At 38.0% G+C, this 18,570-nt stretch overlaps 1 protein-coding gene across 1 annotated transcript in view; it reads right to left on the reverse strand.

The window, feature by feature from the left end:
- ATG4A (autophagy related 4A cysteine peptidase) overlaps window positions 1–18,570 on the reverse strand; it is a 73,108-nt gene that overhangs the window by 27,440 nt on the left and 27,098 nt on the right. Inside the window, exons 2-6 of the mRNA XM_049767600.1 lie at window positions 9,595–9,705; window positions 5,315–5,386; window positions 3,525–3,623; window positions 1,158–1,259; window positions 914–986 (exon numbers count right to left, since the gene is read on the reverse strand). Coding sequence (XP_049623557.1) covers window positions 914–986; window positions 1,158–1,259; window positions 3,525–3,623; window positions 5,315–5,386; window positions 9,595–9,705 — 457 coding nt within the window. The remainder of the gene's footprint in view (window positions 1–913; window positions 987–1,157; window positions 1,260–3,524; window positions 3,624–5,314; window positions 5,387–9,594; window positions 9,706–18,570) is intronic.

The raw sequence follows: 18,570 nt of genomic DNA on the forward strand, positions 1-18,570 counted from the left end.
GTTAAAACTTTGCTAAGAATTGAACTGCTGTCCCACATGTACTTGCATGAAGCGGATTCCTGTCTCATGCTTTAGGGGTGTTAGGAATTGAAGCATGGCCGGATGGTTTCAGTCTTTCATTACTTAAATTTAGACTGATTCTGGCTGCCATTTTTACTCTATCAAGAATTGACATATCTCCGACAGTTCCAAATACAATCTCTACTTTCATGTACTATTCACTCAGTGATAATTTGCCAGAAAGGGAAGTAGCAACAGGTGAGGAGGCCAGCAGATGTAGATGCGGCCACCACTGCCATCATTTCCTTTCTACAGGGTCCTGGGCTCTTGCAGTGAGTTCAGAACTTAACAGAACAATCACAAATGTCTCATGAGGGGGTTCTTTGAGTTTGAAAACAGAAAACAGCTTCATTCCAAAAGTCCCTGGAAGCTTCTCATTGAGATGGTGAGTCCCTTGAAGCAAGAACTATTCATTCCCTGAACTAAGCACAGTGGAGGTTCCAGTAAATATTGAAGGACAGAATAAGTGAATGAATGCTTTCTAATCTCGTTCGAGGGAAGAATCCATGTTTTACCTAGAGTGTCTCAGCCTCCCTTACTTAAAATGAACCCCTTAACTTCAGAGAACCCTGTAGCACACTGACATGTGTTCCCAAACTATAGGGATAAGTGGCAGGAGTTAATGAATGAGCCCCCAAAAAGTCTCCACATGTACTGGGTACCAATAACTGCAATCATGATATACTAAGGCAGGTGTTCACACACCTGTCTGTAAGTTACACATTTCAAAAAGACATAAGTAGTATGATAGATGCATTTGGGGACTTGGTTGGAGGGCAAGAGGTTTGATGGGAAGTTGAGTTGGTAGTGGAGGAAGGAAAATGAAGCCAATGCCAAACTTTTGTTTACTTACTTTAACACCTGTGCAACTGTATTTGGTCCAAACCATTCACCAATTGATTTCCCTTCTCCTACGCCCATTTGAGCTGTTTTATGCAGAAAAAAAAAACGCATTAGCTAAACTTCATTCAGCACACTGCAAAATTCTAATTTTTATATAAATCATAAGGCAGATAGACATATTGGCAGGGTAAGATAAAAGACAGATGGTAAGTGAATATGTACAAGAACTTTCTTTAAACTATTTTTGACCTTACCCATTTGATGGATAGAGTAGCAACAGTCCTTTCTATCTAAGAAGCATTGTAAGATCCGTTGGTATTCTTTCGGTTGTTCTTTTTGTTTCTCCCAGTGCCAGTCTTTTTAGGGAAAAAGCATATTAAGTATGAGGTTAGAAGGAAACAAATAAGCTACATCTCAAAGGCAGAAATTATTATTTTTAAATGCCCAAACTTTTTAAGTATCTTAACTTGTGGTGACTATGACATTTGGAAACATTACTTTCAAAGACTCAGTAGGTATAATGTAAGAGGAAAGCAAGAATTTGGTCAAGGAACTGATTTGGCCCACGAACTAAAGCTGAAAAAATGTAGAAAGGAGTATGACAAAGGTCTTTATAGTCAGGTACTCCGTGAAAAGAAGGTCATCACAAAACTGACAGCGCATCGTATATCGCATAGATGCCAGAGTTGCTGTCTGTATAGACAGCAATAGCTTTTGTCCTTACATTTTGGCAGTCAAACCAAAAAAAGTTACAGGGTTCTTTTGCTATTCTGACACATGACAGTTCACAGGGGACACAATTCACAACTAAGAAAGCTTTGAAATAATCACCTGCTGTCAATGTTACACAATCTTTTTTAAAAAGCCCACACTGATCTTCGGATCCTCATGACCAAAATAAAAATAATGAACCCCTCCAGGAATTCCCCCTGTGCCCTAGGCACTGGCTCACCAAATCCTTACGAAGCTACGTATGCTCACTCAGGGCAACTGTGAAACTTTAAAATAAATCAGTATTGTGAAAGAGTGTACTTCCCCCCCCCCCCGCCCCCACACACACACTCCTTCAGCTCTTGGAACTCTAGAAAAGGGGACATATTTCTGAGGCTTACTTTGCTCCCAAGACATAAATGTACCTTCTGAGGTTAGAGTTTGAATTCATTTGAGGTCAAAGGCCTGACACTTGAACTCAAAGGTCATCATATCTTGACTTTTCAATTTTCTTTGTTTCAAGGATTTCTGAAACCAAGACTTAAAACATACTCAGCACAGTCTTCAGAAAGTGAATTGTGTCCAACTTTTTTTTTTTTTTGCTGGGTCGTTCAGATTTGGGAAATCTGATTAGCTTGTTTCTAAGCTCCGCAATTTTTTACAGATCCATGGCAGAGTCTACTCTACCTAAATTGTAAAATAACACAATGGGAAACACTACAGAATACTTTACAAAACTACATATTCTAAATAATCTTAACTACATGGTCTGTGTTTAAATTCTCCTTACAACTTGCACTTGTGTTTAAACAACCAAGGCTGTTGTGGGACTTTTTTTCCAGTTCACTTTCCACAAAATTCATTTCCAGAACAGTCATCTTGAAGTGATTTATGAATAAGGAAAATGTGAAATGGTAAATAATAACCTATCTGGTTTTCTACCATCTGTATTTCTACCATACCAGAGAAGTCAAAAGACCTGTATTCACTTTCTAAACAGAGAGTTCTTTGGAATGATCACAGACAAATCATCTTACTTCCTGAGCCAGTCTGGGTTTTCTGATTCTTGATATAAATTCTTACACTACCCAGGGAAAGCAGACATAAAATATACAACAATCTTCAAAGAAGACATGTAGCTCTCATTAAGCCATTTCCAGACCCTTTCCCAACCATCTCTAGAAACTGCCAACGGATCTGTGAGATTAGATAGTAGAGAAAAAGGAAAGTGGTGTTTATGTAATTCCAAATCTCAAAAAAAATCAATCTGCAATTCAGCTCAGCAGCCCAAACTCATCCAAGGTGTCCTTTCCATCTCTAATTCCCAGATCAAACCAGTCTTTCACTCAGGTGTTTCAAGTGGCATCCGGCCAAGATCAGCCTACAGATGCTCACAGGAAAGATTGCGTGTATCTTTAGAAAGCAAGAGTCAAACATTCCCACACCATCATTAAATAGAAGGTGCTTAATGAAGTCGGCTGGTAAGGAAGCTCATGTAAGCATTCTTTCCCCATCAGATGGACATCTTCAGTGACTCCAAGCCAAAAGAGCACCAGCTCCCTCCTCTGGCACTTCTTTTAGGTCACATATATCCATTAGGAAGTCAAGAAACAGACATGGCAACCACCACACCCTTCTTTTGCTCCCTTTGTTATCTGCTATGTTTAATGACTCACTAGAAAAAATAACAATCAATGTTTATTGATGTCAGAAAAATAGCTACAGCTTGGTGAGTCAAAGGAAATTCTGGTTGTTTCTTGTGAAAACCTCTGTTGATTTTTGAGCACTACCATTTAGAAGCTAGGACCCTTAGCTGAATGTTCCACAAGCTCCATATCAGTGCTAAACCAGCAGCAGTCAGTGCTACTGCAGAGGTCTCTGAGGATGTTTCGAGAACAACTTTGACTCACCCCTTCCCAAATGTCTACATATTAGGGCTTGAGCCAGCATCATTTGTCCACAACGTAGCATGCATCCCCAGCCGGCATCCGATGAAGGGCCTGTCCCCCCTGTTGGCAAAAGGGACAAAGGTTAATATGAGAGCGTATAATTTGCCATTTCCCAAGACTCTGGCATATTTGTGAATTATACAAGAGAAGTAGGCACACATATTCTGAAAAGAGAGGCAACAGATACTGCCAGATATCAATCAGGACTTACATAGAGGGTAGAAACTGTAAAGATAATGCTCAGTTAACCAAAACAGGGTCTATGGCCAAAGAAAGACAAAACAAATAGACAAATTCTGTCCTTCCTTTGGGACCTGAAAGCATATTGCAATTTTGTAAATGAATGTCATACGTGACTACCAACATTTTATATCTGCCATAACATTATCTGACCAAATCTAGTTTTTCACAACTTACCGGTACTTCTTTAAAATACAATGTCACCTTTATTAAGGAAAAAGTGTTACCAAAGTTAATCACAAAAATGGTCAAAAAATTCTAGAATATCTTAAATATATATTGCTAATATCTGAAGATCAAGAGCAATGATATAAAAAAGAGGAAAGAGACCTGGATTAGCAAGAGAAGGCACATATAAATCTTATTTTAAGACTGGCAGTCATAGAATATACGTTGACATTAGAATTAAGTGCATCTGTCAAAGTATTCTGCAAGTCACTCAAGATAATATAAATACTTGGTATTAATATATAATCACAGGGCCGGAGAGATAGCATGGAGGTAAGGCATTTTCCTTGCATGCAGAAGGACAGAGGTTCACATCCTGGCAACCCATATGGTCTCCCGAGCCTGCCAGGAACGATTTCTGAGCATAGAGCCAGGAGGAACCCCTGAACACTGCCCGGTGTGACCCAAAAACCAATATATATAAAAAATCAGAGTTTAAGGTACTATTTAAAGTACCTATTTATAATAGCATCAGAAATATATTCCATCTTTAAAAAACACAAAGCCAAGTAATACATTCAATAACAGGTTCCATTTTAACAACACTAATGTAGCACACATCTTTTTTTGAATTGTATTGAAATCATTGTGAATTACTAGTCCTTCATAGTGCTATTTCACGCACACAGTGACAGTGAATCCGGGCCATCCCCACCACTCGTGCTGACCTCCCTCCAGCAAAGCTCCCAGAGTGCATGCCATTCCTCCACCCTGAGCCCCTGGGCCTGACAGTGTAACAGGCCCATTTTAAGTAGAGATTGTTTTACTTTGGATCTCTTGATTCTACTGTTGTTGACTTTGGCTTGGGTATTTGTTCTGTCCTTTTTTATCTCCACCAATGCACCTGAGAGCACTTGGCCCCTGGCTCCCATCCTCTTTATTTCTTCTCAATTTTTGTAGAAAAGTGCAGAAACATGAGGTAAAATAAAGTAATTTATGTCCCAAAGTTCTATTAAAAAGGTGGGTCCCCCTGCCTAGAAGATACAAATAAAATTTAAGAAAAGAAAGGGGGTGATGGCAGGGTTTTTTTTCATAGGCACAGTATCTCAATACTTGGGAAGTGGCTCATAAATATGCTGAAATTACACATTTTCTGCCATGTGACCATACCTGATAAGGTACTTCAACAATGAAACCTTTGGATAACGTATAAGATTTTATTTCCCTAAATAAAATTCTTTGTCATAATAAACTATTATTTCTGATATTTCTGTGAGATCACTTGAGAACATAAGATAAATTGTTTACAAGAAATAAAATAGTACAGCAAATGATATACTTACCAATGGGTGAAAATTTCTTTCTGTATGTAAACCATAGTCGAGCACTTATATCAGACAACAGCTTAGGTTTTTCTGTAATTAAATGTAAAATTAAAATTAAATAACCTTATTCACTATAAGGATAACTGATGCTGATTCTTAACCAGCAGAAAGCATTTTCAAATAGCTAATCAATTCCATTGTTATATAGCTAGACCAGCTAATAGGAAAACCAATATCCTTTTAGATGAATAATTCCAGCATTTCTGACCACCTATTTTTTTTCTTTTGTACAAGCTTATGACACACAACACAAATTTTAAGTGTAGAACAAGTTGATTTGAACCTTAACTTGGAAAACACTTTCTACCACAATATTTGCTACTCCTTCATCAGGTCACATAAATCATTCCTTTTGTGAAGACGTCCATGTATATTTTAACTGGAGCTCTTAACTGATATAATGAAGAAAGTCCTTAGTATAACCAGTGTGAGCCCAAACCCCCAAATTAAAATGAACACTGGATTCATGGCCAGAAGACAAGGAAAAGAAAAAGCAAGGATCCTGGAGAAGCTACTAACAACGACGTTAGCTCCTGTCTGGATGGTGAGTAGTTGAACCTTTCAACAGTACATGTCAACTCTTACCTAAAATTCAGAGTGAGAAGGTGTGCACATGTAGAAACATACAGAACACTTAATTCAAAGGATATGCCTCTGCTAAGCAAAATGTGTAAGAAACTTATCAGTTCCACTTAGTGCAAATTGTATTTACATTCTAAATGGATATATAGCATCAGTACAGCTTTTAATATTTTCCTGAAACTATTTTCCTCATATTTTGAATAATTTATTTCATGAATGTATATTCCACTAATCGTACATTACCTGTTCTCATTTGTATTTAAATGTAGTTGACTTTATTAAACTTCACAATCTCTCCTGAACAACACATTCATCTTTTATTCTTTATAGAAATTTTAGCCATTATTCTTTGTTGTTATTGGTTTTGTTTGTTTGGTTGGTTGGTTTTTGGGTCATACCTGGCAGTACTCAGTGGTTCCTCCTGGCTCTATGCTCAGAAATCGCTCCTGACAGGCTCAGGGAACCATACGGGATGCCAGGATTCCAACCACCATCCTTCTGCATGCAAGGCAAATGCCTTACCTCCATGCTATCTCTCTGGCCCCCTGTTATTTTGGGGCCATACCCCACACTATTCATAGTTTACTACAGGCTCTGCACTCATGGATCACTTCTGGTGGGGGTGGGCTTAGGAGACCAGCTGTATTCAAGATAAGCACCATACCCATTGTGCCATCTCTCTAGCTGACTGGCATTATGCTTTTAAAAAAAATAATGGCCAGAGATAATGGAGTTAAGACCTGTGTGTGGTTGACCTGGGCTTGATCCCTGGCACCACATAGAGTGCTGTAAGCCTCATTAGGTATGGCCCTCAAGGTTCTTCTAATCATTGACAGGGCTCTTCCCAGACCAAAAATAAAGGGGGAAAAGAAAAGGAGAAATTAAATTACCTTTCAGTCAATAGTTTGTTTCTGTCCTACCTCTTCTTCGAACTCAAAGGAAAAACAGGCTGGCAGGATTTTCCACCCTATTTATACCTCCAGTTCCTAGCATTTAGGAGTGGTAGGGGAGGTATGACTTCTTGGGGCTGAAGAGATAGTAGAGCAGATAAGATGCTTCTCTTGCATGCAGCCACCCCAGGTTTGATCCCTGGCACCCCAGGTGGTCTCCCGACTGCTGCCAAGAATAATCCCTGAGGGCAGTGAGTGAGGAGTAAGTCTCGAGCACTGCCAGGTGTTCCATAGAAAACGTCAGACTTGCTGAGTCCTTTTGGGCTCGGTTGAACTCTGACTGAGCTTCAGTTGTCTCACTTGGAAAATGGGGCTATAACAGTGCCCATTTCGTGGAGCTGTGAGTGCTAAACAAGATACTATCTAGAAAGTGTTTAAATGATAAGAGCATGTCGCAAGTCTGCAATGAATATTAACTGATATTCAATAACCCCCTTTCAACTGTGCATACTTTTCACGACTTCCTTTGATAATCTTCCTGCCTTTCATTTTGCCTGTTAAAAAGGCTGATCGGTCTCTATGATTTCCTTCAGGAACACCAATCTGACAAAACTTCAGGTATGCAGATATTTGGGCTGATAACACTCGGGTCATTTTTTTCTGGAGCGAACGTGGACAGCCTTCCCTGCATTCTCCTTCTTCCAGGAAACCTGGCAGCTGATCGTATGCTCCCTAAAAGCTGCAGTATCAGCAAATCAGTGCTTTGAATTTCTGGGCAACAATTTGTTTCATGCTGTCATCTCTAGGGGAACCAACCAATTCAACAGAATCAACAGCTAACAAGAGCTTAGTACACCTGCCATTGTATTCATTACTTCATTGGAGATACAATGATTTTCACAAATGTGCTTAATATTGGTACTTTCTCTTTTTTCTTTCTTTTTTAAAACTTTCCTTCTCTTCCTTTCTCTTTTCTCTTTCTATTCTTTTAAAATATTTTTCTCACACATATCTGGAAACAAATGTATTATGGTCAACTATGTCAAATATGTTAATCATTTTCTTTAAATAAAGAAGCAAAGAAAGGCTAATTTATAGAAATGGTTATTTTAGTTTTATCACTATAAAAAGCATTTCCAGATTTAACATTTAAATATAGACCCATTTGGCAACCTGGGGATCCTTTTGGTCATAAAATGCAGAACTAAAAGAGATCACCTCCACTTACATCATTTTTAATAGCTGGTAAAGGAAATCAGTGTATGGAAAGTGACTTGCCTAAGTAGGAGACTATGAAGGTGTCCTAAATGCTAGCTCAAGACTCTCACCATTGTTTTGAATCCTCCAATCAAATGATGAAGTCAGACCCAAGAGAACCTAGAAAATGCTGGGGTGTCCTCTCCTGCCTTTTGACCATTTTATTCCCGTCCTTCCTCCATACTAAGGCCTTCTTCTAGATACAAATTTCAGAGCTGCTTAACTCCAAGTGCATGCTTTTTCTGTATTATGCATTATTAGCACTTATATAAGAGATTTCACAATCTATAAAAAGTAAGACTAAGGAAGAAAACTCAAGCCTCTTTTAATTTGGCTGCAGTGGCTAAAAAGTCTCTACAAAATCAGAATAAACTGAGGCAGTTCTACAGTCAGCAAAATATCTAGAACTACCAGCTTCTAATGTTTCATTTTCGTTCTGAGAGCCAGGTGTGGCTTAGATATTCTCTGAGTGGCAGCATTTTAAAAGATGAAAGATTAATGTGGTCTGAAGAGAAACCAGAATATAAGGTAGCAGGCAGCATTCTAAATTTGGGCAGAAAACAGTGTGAGAGGAGGGGTTGGCAAGATGGCTCAAAGGATGAATCACATGTTGAAGACCCAAGTTGAATCCCTGATATCATATAGTCCCCACTACACCAAGGGGTGTGGCCCTGTTGGTCCCCTAAACATTGTTTGGGGTTACCTAGAAGAGATAAGAAGTGTGAAATTTAGCTCCAGTCACCAAAGATTAACTGATTAACATATACTGATAGCATATATATATATATATATAACCAGGTATATGTTAGTCAGAAATTGATTAATATATAGCTGGATAAATGTCTTTTGAAGTATAAGTATTACATAATTGACTGGCCATCCTTTAAGGAAAAGAATACAACTGTAATATATTTTACAGTATTATAAACATCTATGGTGGTGTGAACACACTGCTTGGACCTCTATAACTTCTATCAAGGCTTGTGCAACCAAGGGGCCTGAAGCAAAAATTATTATGGCAATTTATTATAGTTTATGTAACATAGTTACAGTAGTTTGATTACTTATGAGGTCTTTCCTTGTCTTTTGCTTTTTGGGGGCCACAGCTGACTGTATTCCCTCTGGGCTTGCTCCTGGTGGTGTTATGCAGTGCCAGGAACTGAACCATTGAACTGACACTGGTCACATGCAAGTGGCCACATGCCTTACCCCATAGACTATCTCTGACCCCAATATTTATGATTTTGGTATCAAAATTGATCACATCTCATCATCACAATTGTCCAGGACCAATGCTCTTCACCAGTGTTCTTCTGTTACTCCTTGCCAGCCTTTTCCTTCCCCACCAATTCTTCTCCTCCTGAAATATAAACACTTTGGGCTGAAGAGGTATTTGCTGAGTACTTTAATTAAAAACTGTCAAACTTAAGGAAGAAATCAAGCAAGTGTTCTAACTTCAGATACCCCTTCTCATTTGGGTTCTCATCCACAAATGATACCAAGTCTTACCTGTTTTAAGAAGATGCTGTTTCCCCAAGATCCATACCAATTCATCTGTATCTGGAAACTCTTCTAAGTAGTCAGTAAAAATGGTAATCTGGTTTTCACACTTGGATAAAACTGAGAAAAGGAAAAGGGGAGAAACAGGTAAAATTTAATAGAGGGGAAATGCTTCAGTGCTTTACATAAATTTCCTTTGTTCCTTTTTCCACAAGGCAAAAGGTCATCTGCTCTAAAGGAAGCAGATCGAAGGAAAACAGCGAAATGCCTCAAAAACCTTTAGTGGGGGATTTCATCTTGATGACCTAGATTGACCCTCATTTTCTCCAGTTCCTATTTGAATAATTATTTGCCAATCACTTAAAAACCCCTTTTTTCTTGGGCACTTCTTTATGCAATAAAGACACATCTGGGTTCTCCTAGCATGACTATATCAAGGTGATACAATACCTGCACACTACACCTCTTCCCATGTCACAGGATGTCATATGATGAGGTTTCTAGCAGTCAGTGGCTTGGAAATAACTGTGACAAACCTAAAAAAATCCAGGGCCTCTCACATATAAAGAATGTGCATATCACTGAGTTCCATTCCTGGCCCTAAGACACGATGATTTAATGATACTTTCATTTGCCATTTTATTCAAATATGACCAGCACAAAGAAGGATCTTGAAGCTGGTGATAAATATTACTTATTCATAGAATTCCAAATGACTATAGACATCTTATCTAAAGCAACAGGATAAATAAGATAATTAAGTCTCCTGAGTTCACAGGACGCATTCTCAGAAGTTATGTACATGAATGCAGGACTGGAAATACTGCTCAGAATACAGCATCTATTCTGTCCAGCACAATGGAAGTGAGGGGTGGAGGATAAGTAATGTAGGGTGAATTAAAATGGACTTTTGTGCCACTTGTGAGGAAGGGCTTCTTCTATTAAAAGCTTCAATACTAATTGTTGAAAGGGTCTTATCTTAAAAGATCTCCTTAGGCAATTTTCTGAGAGAAATAATACAGTAAAAAGGAAAAAAGCTAAGGCAGCCCTCACACACAAACACAAAACACTTTTTAACCTATGATCAGAAAATAAGCAAATAGATAATATCTTTCTGTTTATGGTGCTATTCTTTGAGAAACCATAAGTCCAGCTCAAAGCTCCACAGCCCCTATAGAAAAAGAAGCTCAGAGGGAGTAGGGACCATTTTCTATAGATCAAGGAACTTTCCCAAAGCAGTCTCTAAGAGCCCCATGGTGATAGCTCCTTGTGCAAATGGCACTGTGGGTGTATTTAACTCACTCAAAGAAACAAAATGTCTTCTCCTGGTTTTGTTTACCAGGATAGGAGAGGCATAATTTTCCATACAAATACATATTTCTAAATAATAAATGATTCCATTTAATCATGAAAACAATTTCATCTGCTCAAAATACTTGGCTAAATAGTTAAGACAGACTTTGGACCATTTGTATAATTAATGGTATGCTTTGTTTGAAGCTATAATTTTAGAAACACAGCTACCCCGAGATATTGCCCTTCTTGAAACATTAAAGAAGGTCAATATTACAGAGATTTAAGTTGCCTTTCACTTCAAAATGTTTTAATGATTAAGTTTTTAATCTTGACAATATTTCCAATATAAAGATAGAATAGACATGAAACAAGTTATTTTATTTTCCAGTGAAAACTCATCAGAATATATACTATCTTAGCCTTTTTTTTGCCCTCCCACCCGCCCGTTCTATCTTTGCCTTTCTAACACCAAGTTCAGTCCCTGGACCATGCCCAGGAAATACCAGCTAAAAGTGATCACCGAGTAGGACAGCTCCAAAAGGTGGTGGACGGAGATGACATATATTACACTTACTTCGCTACTTTCTACCCCTCATGGATAAGAAAAAATTGTTAAAAGGAGTGCCCCATGTAACTTAAACAGAAAAAAAGACAAGTAGTAAGAAAAGGGCAACCTCTGTCACTGTTCTGGTAGGAATGAGGAAGAATAGACAAATGTACAATAGTTATTATACATATAAACATTGGGCCTTATTTTAAAACTGTCCAAAAAGAAATCATTTCTCTGTTGTGAATCCTGAATCGATGAGTCATTACCCAGCTATGGAGTCAAATTAGTACTGCCAAGTAAAGTCTGTGAGAATCATGCTGCTTCAGTGGCTCTGACTAAAAATGGCAGCTAAATGATTTTTCTCTTTCTTGTCAGCCCCTCACAGGCCAGGAAGAAAGTCATTATAGATTTGATTCTTTCTAATTTTCCCCTCAGAAGACTGATTTCCAGAATACTTGGAATGCATTAAAGCCATAGCAGTATATGAGATTAATAGAAGCAAAAGATACACATCATAAATACCATAAAGGAATGAAAGGGAAAGGGGAAGAACAAGTAGTAAGGGAGATAATAACAAAGAACTGTTCCATTCTCTAAAAAGAGGTTTCTGTACTTATCTAAGAGACATAAAGAGTGCCAAACAAAATTGACCTAGCCCTAACAGAACAACACCAAGACATATAGTAACCCAAATGGCAAAAACAAAAACAACAATAAAAACAAACAACAAAGAAATGGATTCTTTAAAAAAAAAGAAAGAAAAACTTTAACTATAAATGAAAGAACCTAAGAATCAAACCAGATCTCACATTTGAAAAAATCAAGAAGAAATACAAATGGCCAAAAGACACATGAAAAATGCTCCACATCACTTATAATCAGGGAGATGCAAATCAAAACAACGATGAGGTACCACCTCACACCACAGAGATTGGGACACATCACAAAGAATGAGAACAAGCAGTCTTGGCGGGGATGTGGAGAGAAAGGAACTCTTATCCACTGCTGGTGGGAATGCCGTCTAGTTCAACCTTTATGAAAAGCAATATGGAGATTCCTCCAAAAACTGGAAATCGAGCTCCCATATGACCCAGCTATACCACTCCTAGGAATATAACCTAGGAACACAAAAATACAATACAAAACCCCTTCCTCACACCTATATTCATTGCAGCACTATTTACCACAGCAAGACTCTGGAAACAGCCAAGATACCCTTCAACAGATGAATGGCTAAAGAAACTGTATATATGTGGTATATATACACAATGGAATATTATGCAGCTGTCAGGAGAGATGAAGTCATGAAATTTTCCTATACATGGATGTACATGGAATCTATTATGCTGAGTGAAATAAATCAGAGAGAGAGAAAGATGCAGAATGGTCTCACTCATCTATGGGTTTTAAGAAAAATGAAAGACATTCTTGCAATAATAACTTTCAGACACGAAAGAGAAAAGAGCTGGAAGTTACAGCTCACCTCATGAAGCTCACCACAAACAGGGATGAGTTTAGTTAGATAAAGAACTACATTCTGAACTATCCTAATAATGAGAATGTACGAGGGACATAGAAAGCCTGTCTAGAATACAGGCGGGGGTTGGGTGGGGTGGAGGGAGATTTGGGACATTGGTGATGGGAATGTTGCACCGGTGATGGGTGGTGTTCTTTACATGACTGAAACCCAAACACAATCATGTATGTAATAAAGTTGTTTACATAAAAAAATTTAAAAAATTAAAAATTAAAAAAAGAAAAATCAGGACTAGAAAAGAATGGGATAACATATTCAAATTACTGAATGAAAGAAACTTTCAACCTAGAGTCAACTATCCAGCAAACCTCTCATTTATATGGAAAGAAGGGATAAAATATCTCAGAAAAAAAAACTTGCAACATTCAGATTATATAAACTAACTCTAAATGAACTACTCAAATATCAATTATATAAACCAAATACCCATTTATAATAACAATAGCCCTACACAATATAATGAAACAATAGCAATAGCCCTTTCTGTCAAGAGTTTCCTAAATGTCAATGGATTAAACTCTCTCATGAAAAGGCACAGAGTAGCAGGTTGAATCAGGAAACAAAACCCAGCCATTTGCTACCTGCAGGAAATATACTGTCATGATAGACATAGTTCTCAAAGAATGGAAAACAATTATACAAGCTACTGGAAAACAAACAAACAAAAAAAGCAGCTGGTGGAGAAAAACCAGACAGAGTTAAATATCCAAGCCAAAGTCAACAACAATGGAATCAAGAGACCCCAACTTGAACTATCTAAACTTTAACTTGGCCTTAATACTGGCAGGCTGGGGGTGGGGGTGGTTGGGACAAATTCTGGGAACATGGTAGATGGACATTGACCACCACTATCCACTGATGGTGGGATTGGCCCTCATTCATTTTATGTCTAAAACTCAACTATGAAGGATTTTGTATATCACAATGGTTTCAATCTAATAAAATTAAATTTTAAGAAAAGCACATCATAAACAAGGAGATCTGGAGAACAAAAGGGGAATGGATCTTCCATAATGAGAACTCCGATAGATGGAAACATTAAGTACATAGTTGAAAAATAGAATTCAAATTATTATTCTGAAAGAATCACTTCCAGAATTTTTTTTTACTTTTTTGTTTTTACTTTTTTGGGGGGGGCCATACCTAGTAGTTTTCAGGGGCTATCCCCATCTCAGTGCTGGAGGTTGCTTCAGAACGGGCTCAAGGAACATGTAATGCAAGGAGTCAAACTCAGGGCTCCTGCATGCAAGACATTAGTTCCAGCCCATTGAGCTATTTCTGCTTCTGTAAAAGCAAACTTTTGAAAAAAAAAGTTTTAATTCAAAGTGATGGTACAGGGGTTAAGGCACTTGCCTCGCACATAGCCGACCATGGGCCATTACATGTGGTAACCCACGCACAACCAGGAGTGATCCCTGAGCACAGAGATAGTAGTAGACCCAGAGCCCTGTTGGATATGGCCTTAAATAATCAAAATTTGAATAAATAAAAAATAAAGTTATCAGAAAATTAAAACATTATAAGTCAGATACAAAAAGACAATTACCAAATGATTTTACCATATCTAGGATAAAGAGAAACACAAGTATAAGAACAGACAACATCAATGAAAATAAATCACTGATGGCAGACCTGTGTGTGATTACCACTGTGGAAGAGAAGATTAAAAAGGAAAAGGGTGCTCAATGGACTAAAATGGAGGAATACTGGTACTTTAGTAGTAACAATGGTGTGAAATTATACCCTTAAAGCACACACATATTTGCAAACTAATTTTAACCAAATAAAAAATAAAATAAAAATAAAGGAAAGGAAAAAATTATAACACAAAAAGAAACAGGCTAGACATAGGAATCATGGAGTTCACTTTGGAACCGTTTAAAAGAGAGAGGAAATACAAAGTTCAAGGTACAAATAATACAAGTTTGGTGGAACAAGAATCAGCTCCTATAGGGTATAATGAACAGCAACTTTCACCCTGTTTCTTTTAACTTTAATAATAATCATTGTGCTAAAATTTCTACTGGTGAGCTTAGTGTTCAGGTGAACTAAGATGTCTGGAACCAAAATACTCCTTGTCTGGGCCAAGAAGGTTCTGTAATAAATGTTGAGTATTGCTTTCAACACTCAACTAGGCAGTTGCTGGGTCTACTCCAACCTTCCCTGTCTGCTTGTTAAGAGCTCAAGAACAGACTGAGAACTTGGGAACTTTTTCAGCTCTTCCCTGAATAAGTATGCAGCTCTATGAATGGTACGATCTGGTAGGTTCTCAGGAATAAGCTTGAATTTTCCAACACATTTGTGCACATATTTTCTTCCCTTATCATCCTTTCATTTCTTTGACCAGGAGCTGCCTTAAATTTTGGAGCTTGTACACATGCCAAGGTCACACTCAGTTGTGTTCAGAATTTTCTAATTCCATAGTTTGCTGGCAGTCAGTGCATGGCACTTACACAAATGCTCACACCTAATCATGGTGTCTGAATCTCAGTAGTTGCTGTTGGCTGAGGATCACACCGTTTCATTGAAGTACTCACACATATACACCTAGTTGTGATCTGGAGTCCCAAAACTCTATTGCAGTGCCAGGAGTCCTGGATCACAGAACTCCAAGAGAATATCCATAGTATATGTGGGTGGCACTCAGGATTGAACTCATGACTTCATGCTTTGAAGACATGCTTTGAAGATATCCCGTGTGTCATCTTCTGAGCTACCCCATGATCATCTCATTTTGGTCCTTAGCTTTACATTTTAGGCTTCTTGGTTATCAATGTCCCTAGATAACTTCAAAGTGAATCAACTATTTCTAACATCTAATGTTTAGTTAAGCCCTTGGGTAAATATTTTCTATAGCTCTAAGATGGGGCAAACAAATAGTTTTGCAAGTGGGGTCTTCTGAAGAACTATCAAACAGATTAAGCAGTGTCAATTTTCTATAAACACAACTTTATAAGAACTCCAATCCTATTGGATGTCTGTGAATCTGCTGGCTCTTCCTGTGACTAAAGGCTTTGAATTCACAAAGCAACTACAGAGCTCAGAGCAAAAGTAGAACAAATAAAATCAACACAAAGATAGCTGGTCTTACCAAGGTGTACCTAGTTTTTCCTTGAACAGATATTCCCAGACTTTTCAAGGCTTTGGTTAAATTCCAGACTTCTAAAAAAGTTGACTCTGAGCTTTTTAAACTAGTTTTATCATTGCTGTTATAAACTGAATTTTCAGAGAACTTATGCTGCCTTTTTTGTTTTGTTTTGTTTTTACTGATGGCTAACATAAGAACATAATAATAAGCTTTCCACCAACTTACTCTATTCCAAATTGTTATTCAGATAATTTTGAGAAAATATAAAAATCATTCTAAAGAAAAAAAACTGTTGCTTGGGCTCAATAAAGGCACTATACATGAAGGCTACAGCAGGAGTAAGGCTGGGCTGCACAAACATCAGACACACTCTAAAGTAGAATCAAGAGGTCAAAGAAAGAGTACAAAAGTTGATGTGCTCATGTATGAAGGTAAAATCCAAATGGATTAAAGACCTCGATATCAGCCCCAAAACCATAAGATATATAGAACAGCACATAGGCAAAACACTCCAGGACATTACAGGCATCTTCAAGGAGGAAACTGCACTCTCCAACCAAGTGAAAGCAGAGATTAACAGATGGGAATATATTAAGCTGAGAAGCTTCTGCACCTCAAAGGAAATAGTGCCCAGGATACAAGAGCCACCGACTGAGGGGGAGAAACTATTCACCCAATACCCATCAGATAAGGGGCTAATCTCCAAAATATACAAGGCACTGACAGAACTTTACAAGAAAAAACATCTAACCCCATCAAAAAATGGGGAGAAGAAATGAACACACTTCGACAAAGAAGAAATACACATGGCCAAAAGACACATGAAAAAATGTTCCACATCACTAATCATCAGGGAGATGCAAATCAAAACAACGATGAGATACCACCTCACACCCCAGAGAATGGCACACATCACAAAGAATGAGAATAAACAGTGTTGGCGGGGATGTGGAGAGAAAGGAACTCTTATCCACTGCTGGTGGGAATGCCGTCTAGTTCAACCTTTATGGAAAGCGATATGGAGATTCCTCCAAAAACTGGAAATCGAGCTCCCATACGATCCAGCTATACCACTCCTAGGAATATACCCTAGGAACACAAAAATACAATACAAAACCCCCTTCCTTACACCTATATTCATTGCAGCACTATTTACCATAGCAAGACTCTGGAAACAACCCAGATGCCCTTCAACAGACGAATGGCTAAAGAAACTGTGGTACATATACATAATGGAATATTATGCAGCTGTCAGGAGAGATGAAGTCATGAAATTTTCCTATACATGGATGTACACGGAATCTATTATGCTGAGTGAAATAAGTCAGAGAGAGAGAAAAACGCAAAATGGTCTCACTCATCTATGGGTTTTAAGAAAAATGAAAGACACCCTTGTAATAATAATTTTCAGACACAAAAGAGAAAAGAGCTGGAAGTTCCAGCTCACCTCAGGAAGCTCACCACAAAGAGTGATGAGTTTAGTTAGGGAAATAACTACATTTTGAACTGTCCTAATAACGAGAATGTATGAGGAAAATGGAGAGCCTGTCTAGAGTACAGGCGGGGGTCGGGTGGGGAGAAGGGAGACTTGGGACATTGGTGATGGGAATGTTGCACCGGTGATGGGTGGTGTTCTTTACATGACTGAAACCCAAACACAATCATGTATGTAATTAAGGTGTTTAAATAAATTAATTTAAAAAATAAAACTGATACTAAAATCCAAAAAAAAAAACCTGAAAAAAAAAGTTGATGTGCTTACCTTTGAAACAATTGGAACCAGTTTAAACCTTGACACCTCATATAGTCCCCTAAGAGCCACCCAAGAGCAGAGTCAAGAGTAATCCTAAACATCACTAGGTATGCCCTCTCCCACAAAAAGCATACCAAAAGTTAGAATCAAAATACCAGAAAACCTCAGAGGAAATTATGCCTAATATTGAATTTTCATATAGAAAATACCAATGGCAAATATATGCCAAGACCCTGCAGTTCTCAGAGCAGACTGCTGAGCAATACATAGATATTTCACATATTGTCAGGCTACAGATTCAACTATACAAGAAAAAATATATATGATGGGTGAGAGAGAGAGTATACAGGAATAAAACACTTGTCTTGAATGCAATTAACAGGTTCTATCCACAGCTCCAGGTATGGTCCCCAGAGCACTGCCAGGAGTGATCACTGAGCACAAAGCCAGGAGTAAGCCCTGGGCACCACTAGGCTTGCCCCCAAAAAAGAAAGAAAGAAATCCACAAAAGACAGTTATTGTAAAAGGTGAGTTAATGCACAATTTCATAAACCTCTTATAGAGGATAAAATATCAGTGAGTGTTAACCTCCTATTCCCAACAATTTTTACGTAGATTGAGGAAATACTCTAAGAAAAAAAATGATATGAAGGCAACAAATGTATACTAACTGGTGGTAAACTGGTCTTTCAGAATATAGAAGAAATAGCATCAGAGCTAAGCCATAATGAAAATAATATAAGGGGAAGAAGGAAAGGATA

The sequence above is a fragment of the Suncus etruscus genome, chromosome X, assembly GCF_024139225.1.
Source record: "Suncus etruscus isolate mSunEtr1 chromosome X, mSunEtr1.pri.cur, whole genome shotgun sequence".
In the NCBI taxonomy this organism is placed as follows: domain Eukaryota; kingdom Metazoa; phylum Chordata; class Mammalia; order Eulipotyphla; family Soricidae; genus Suncus; species Suncus etruscus.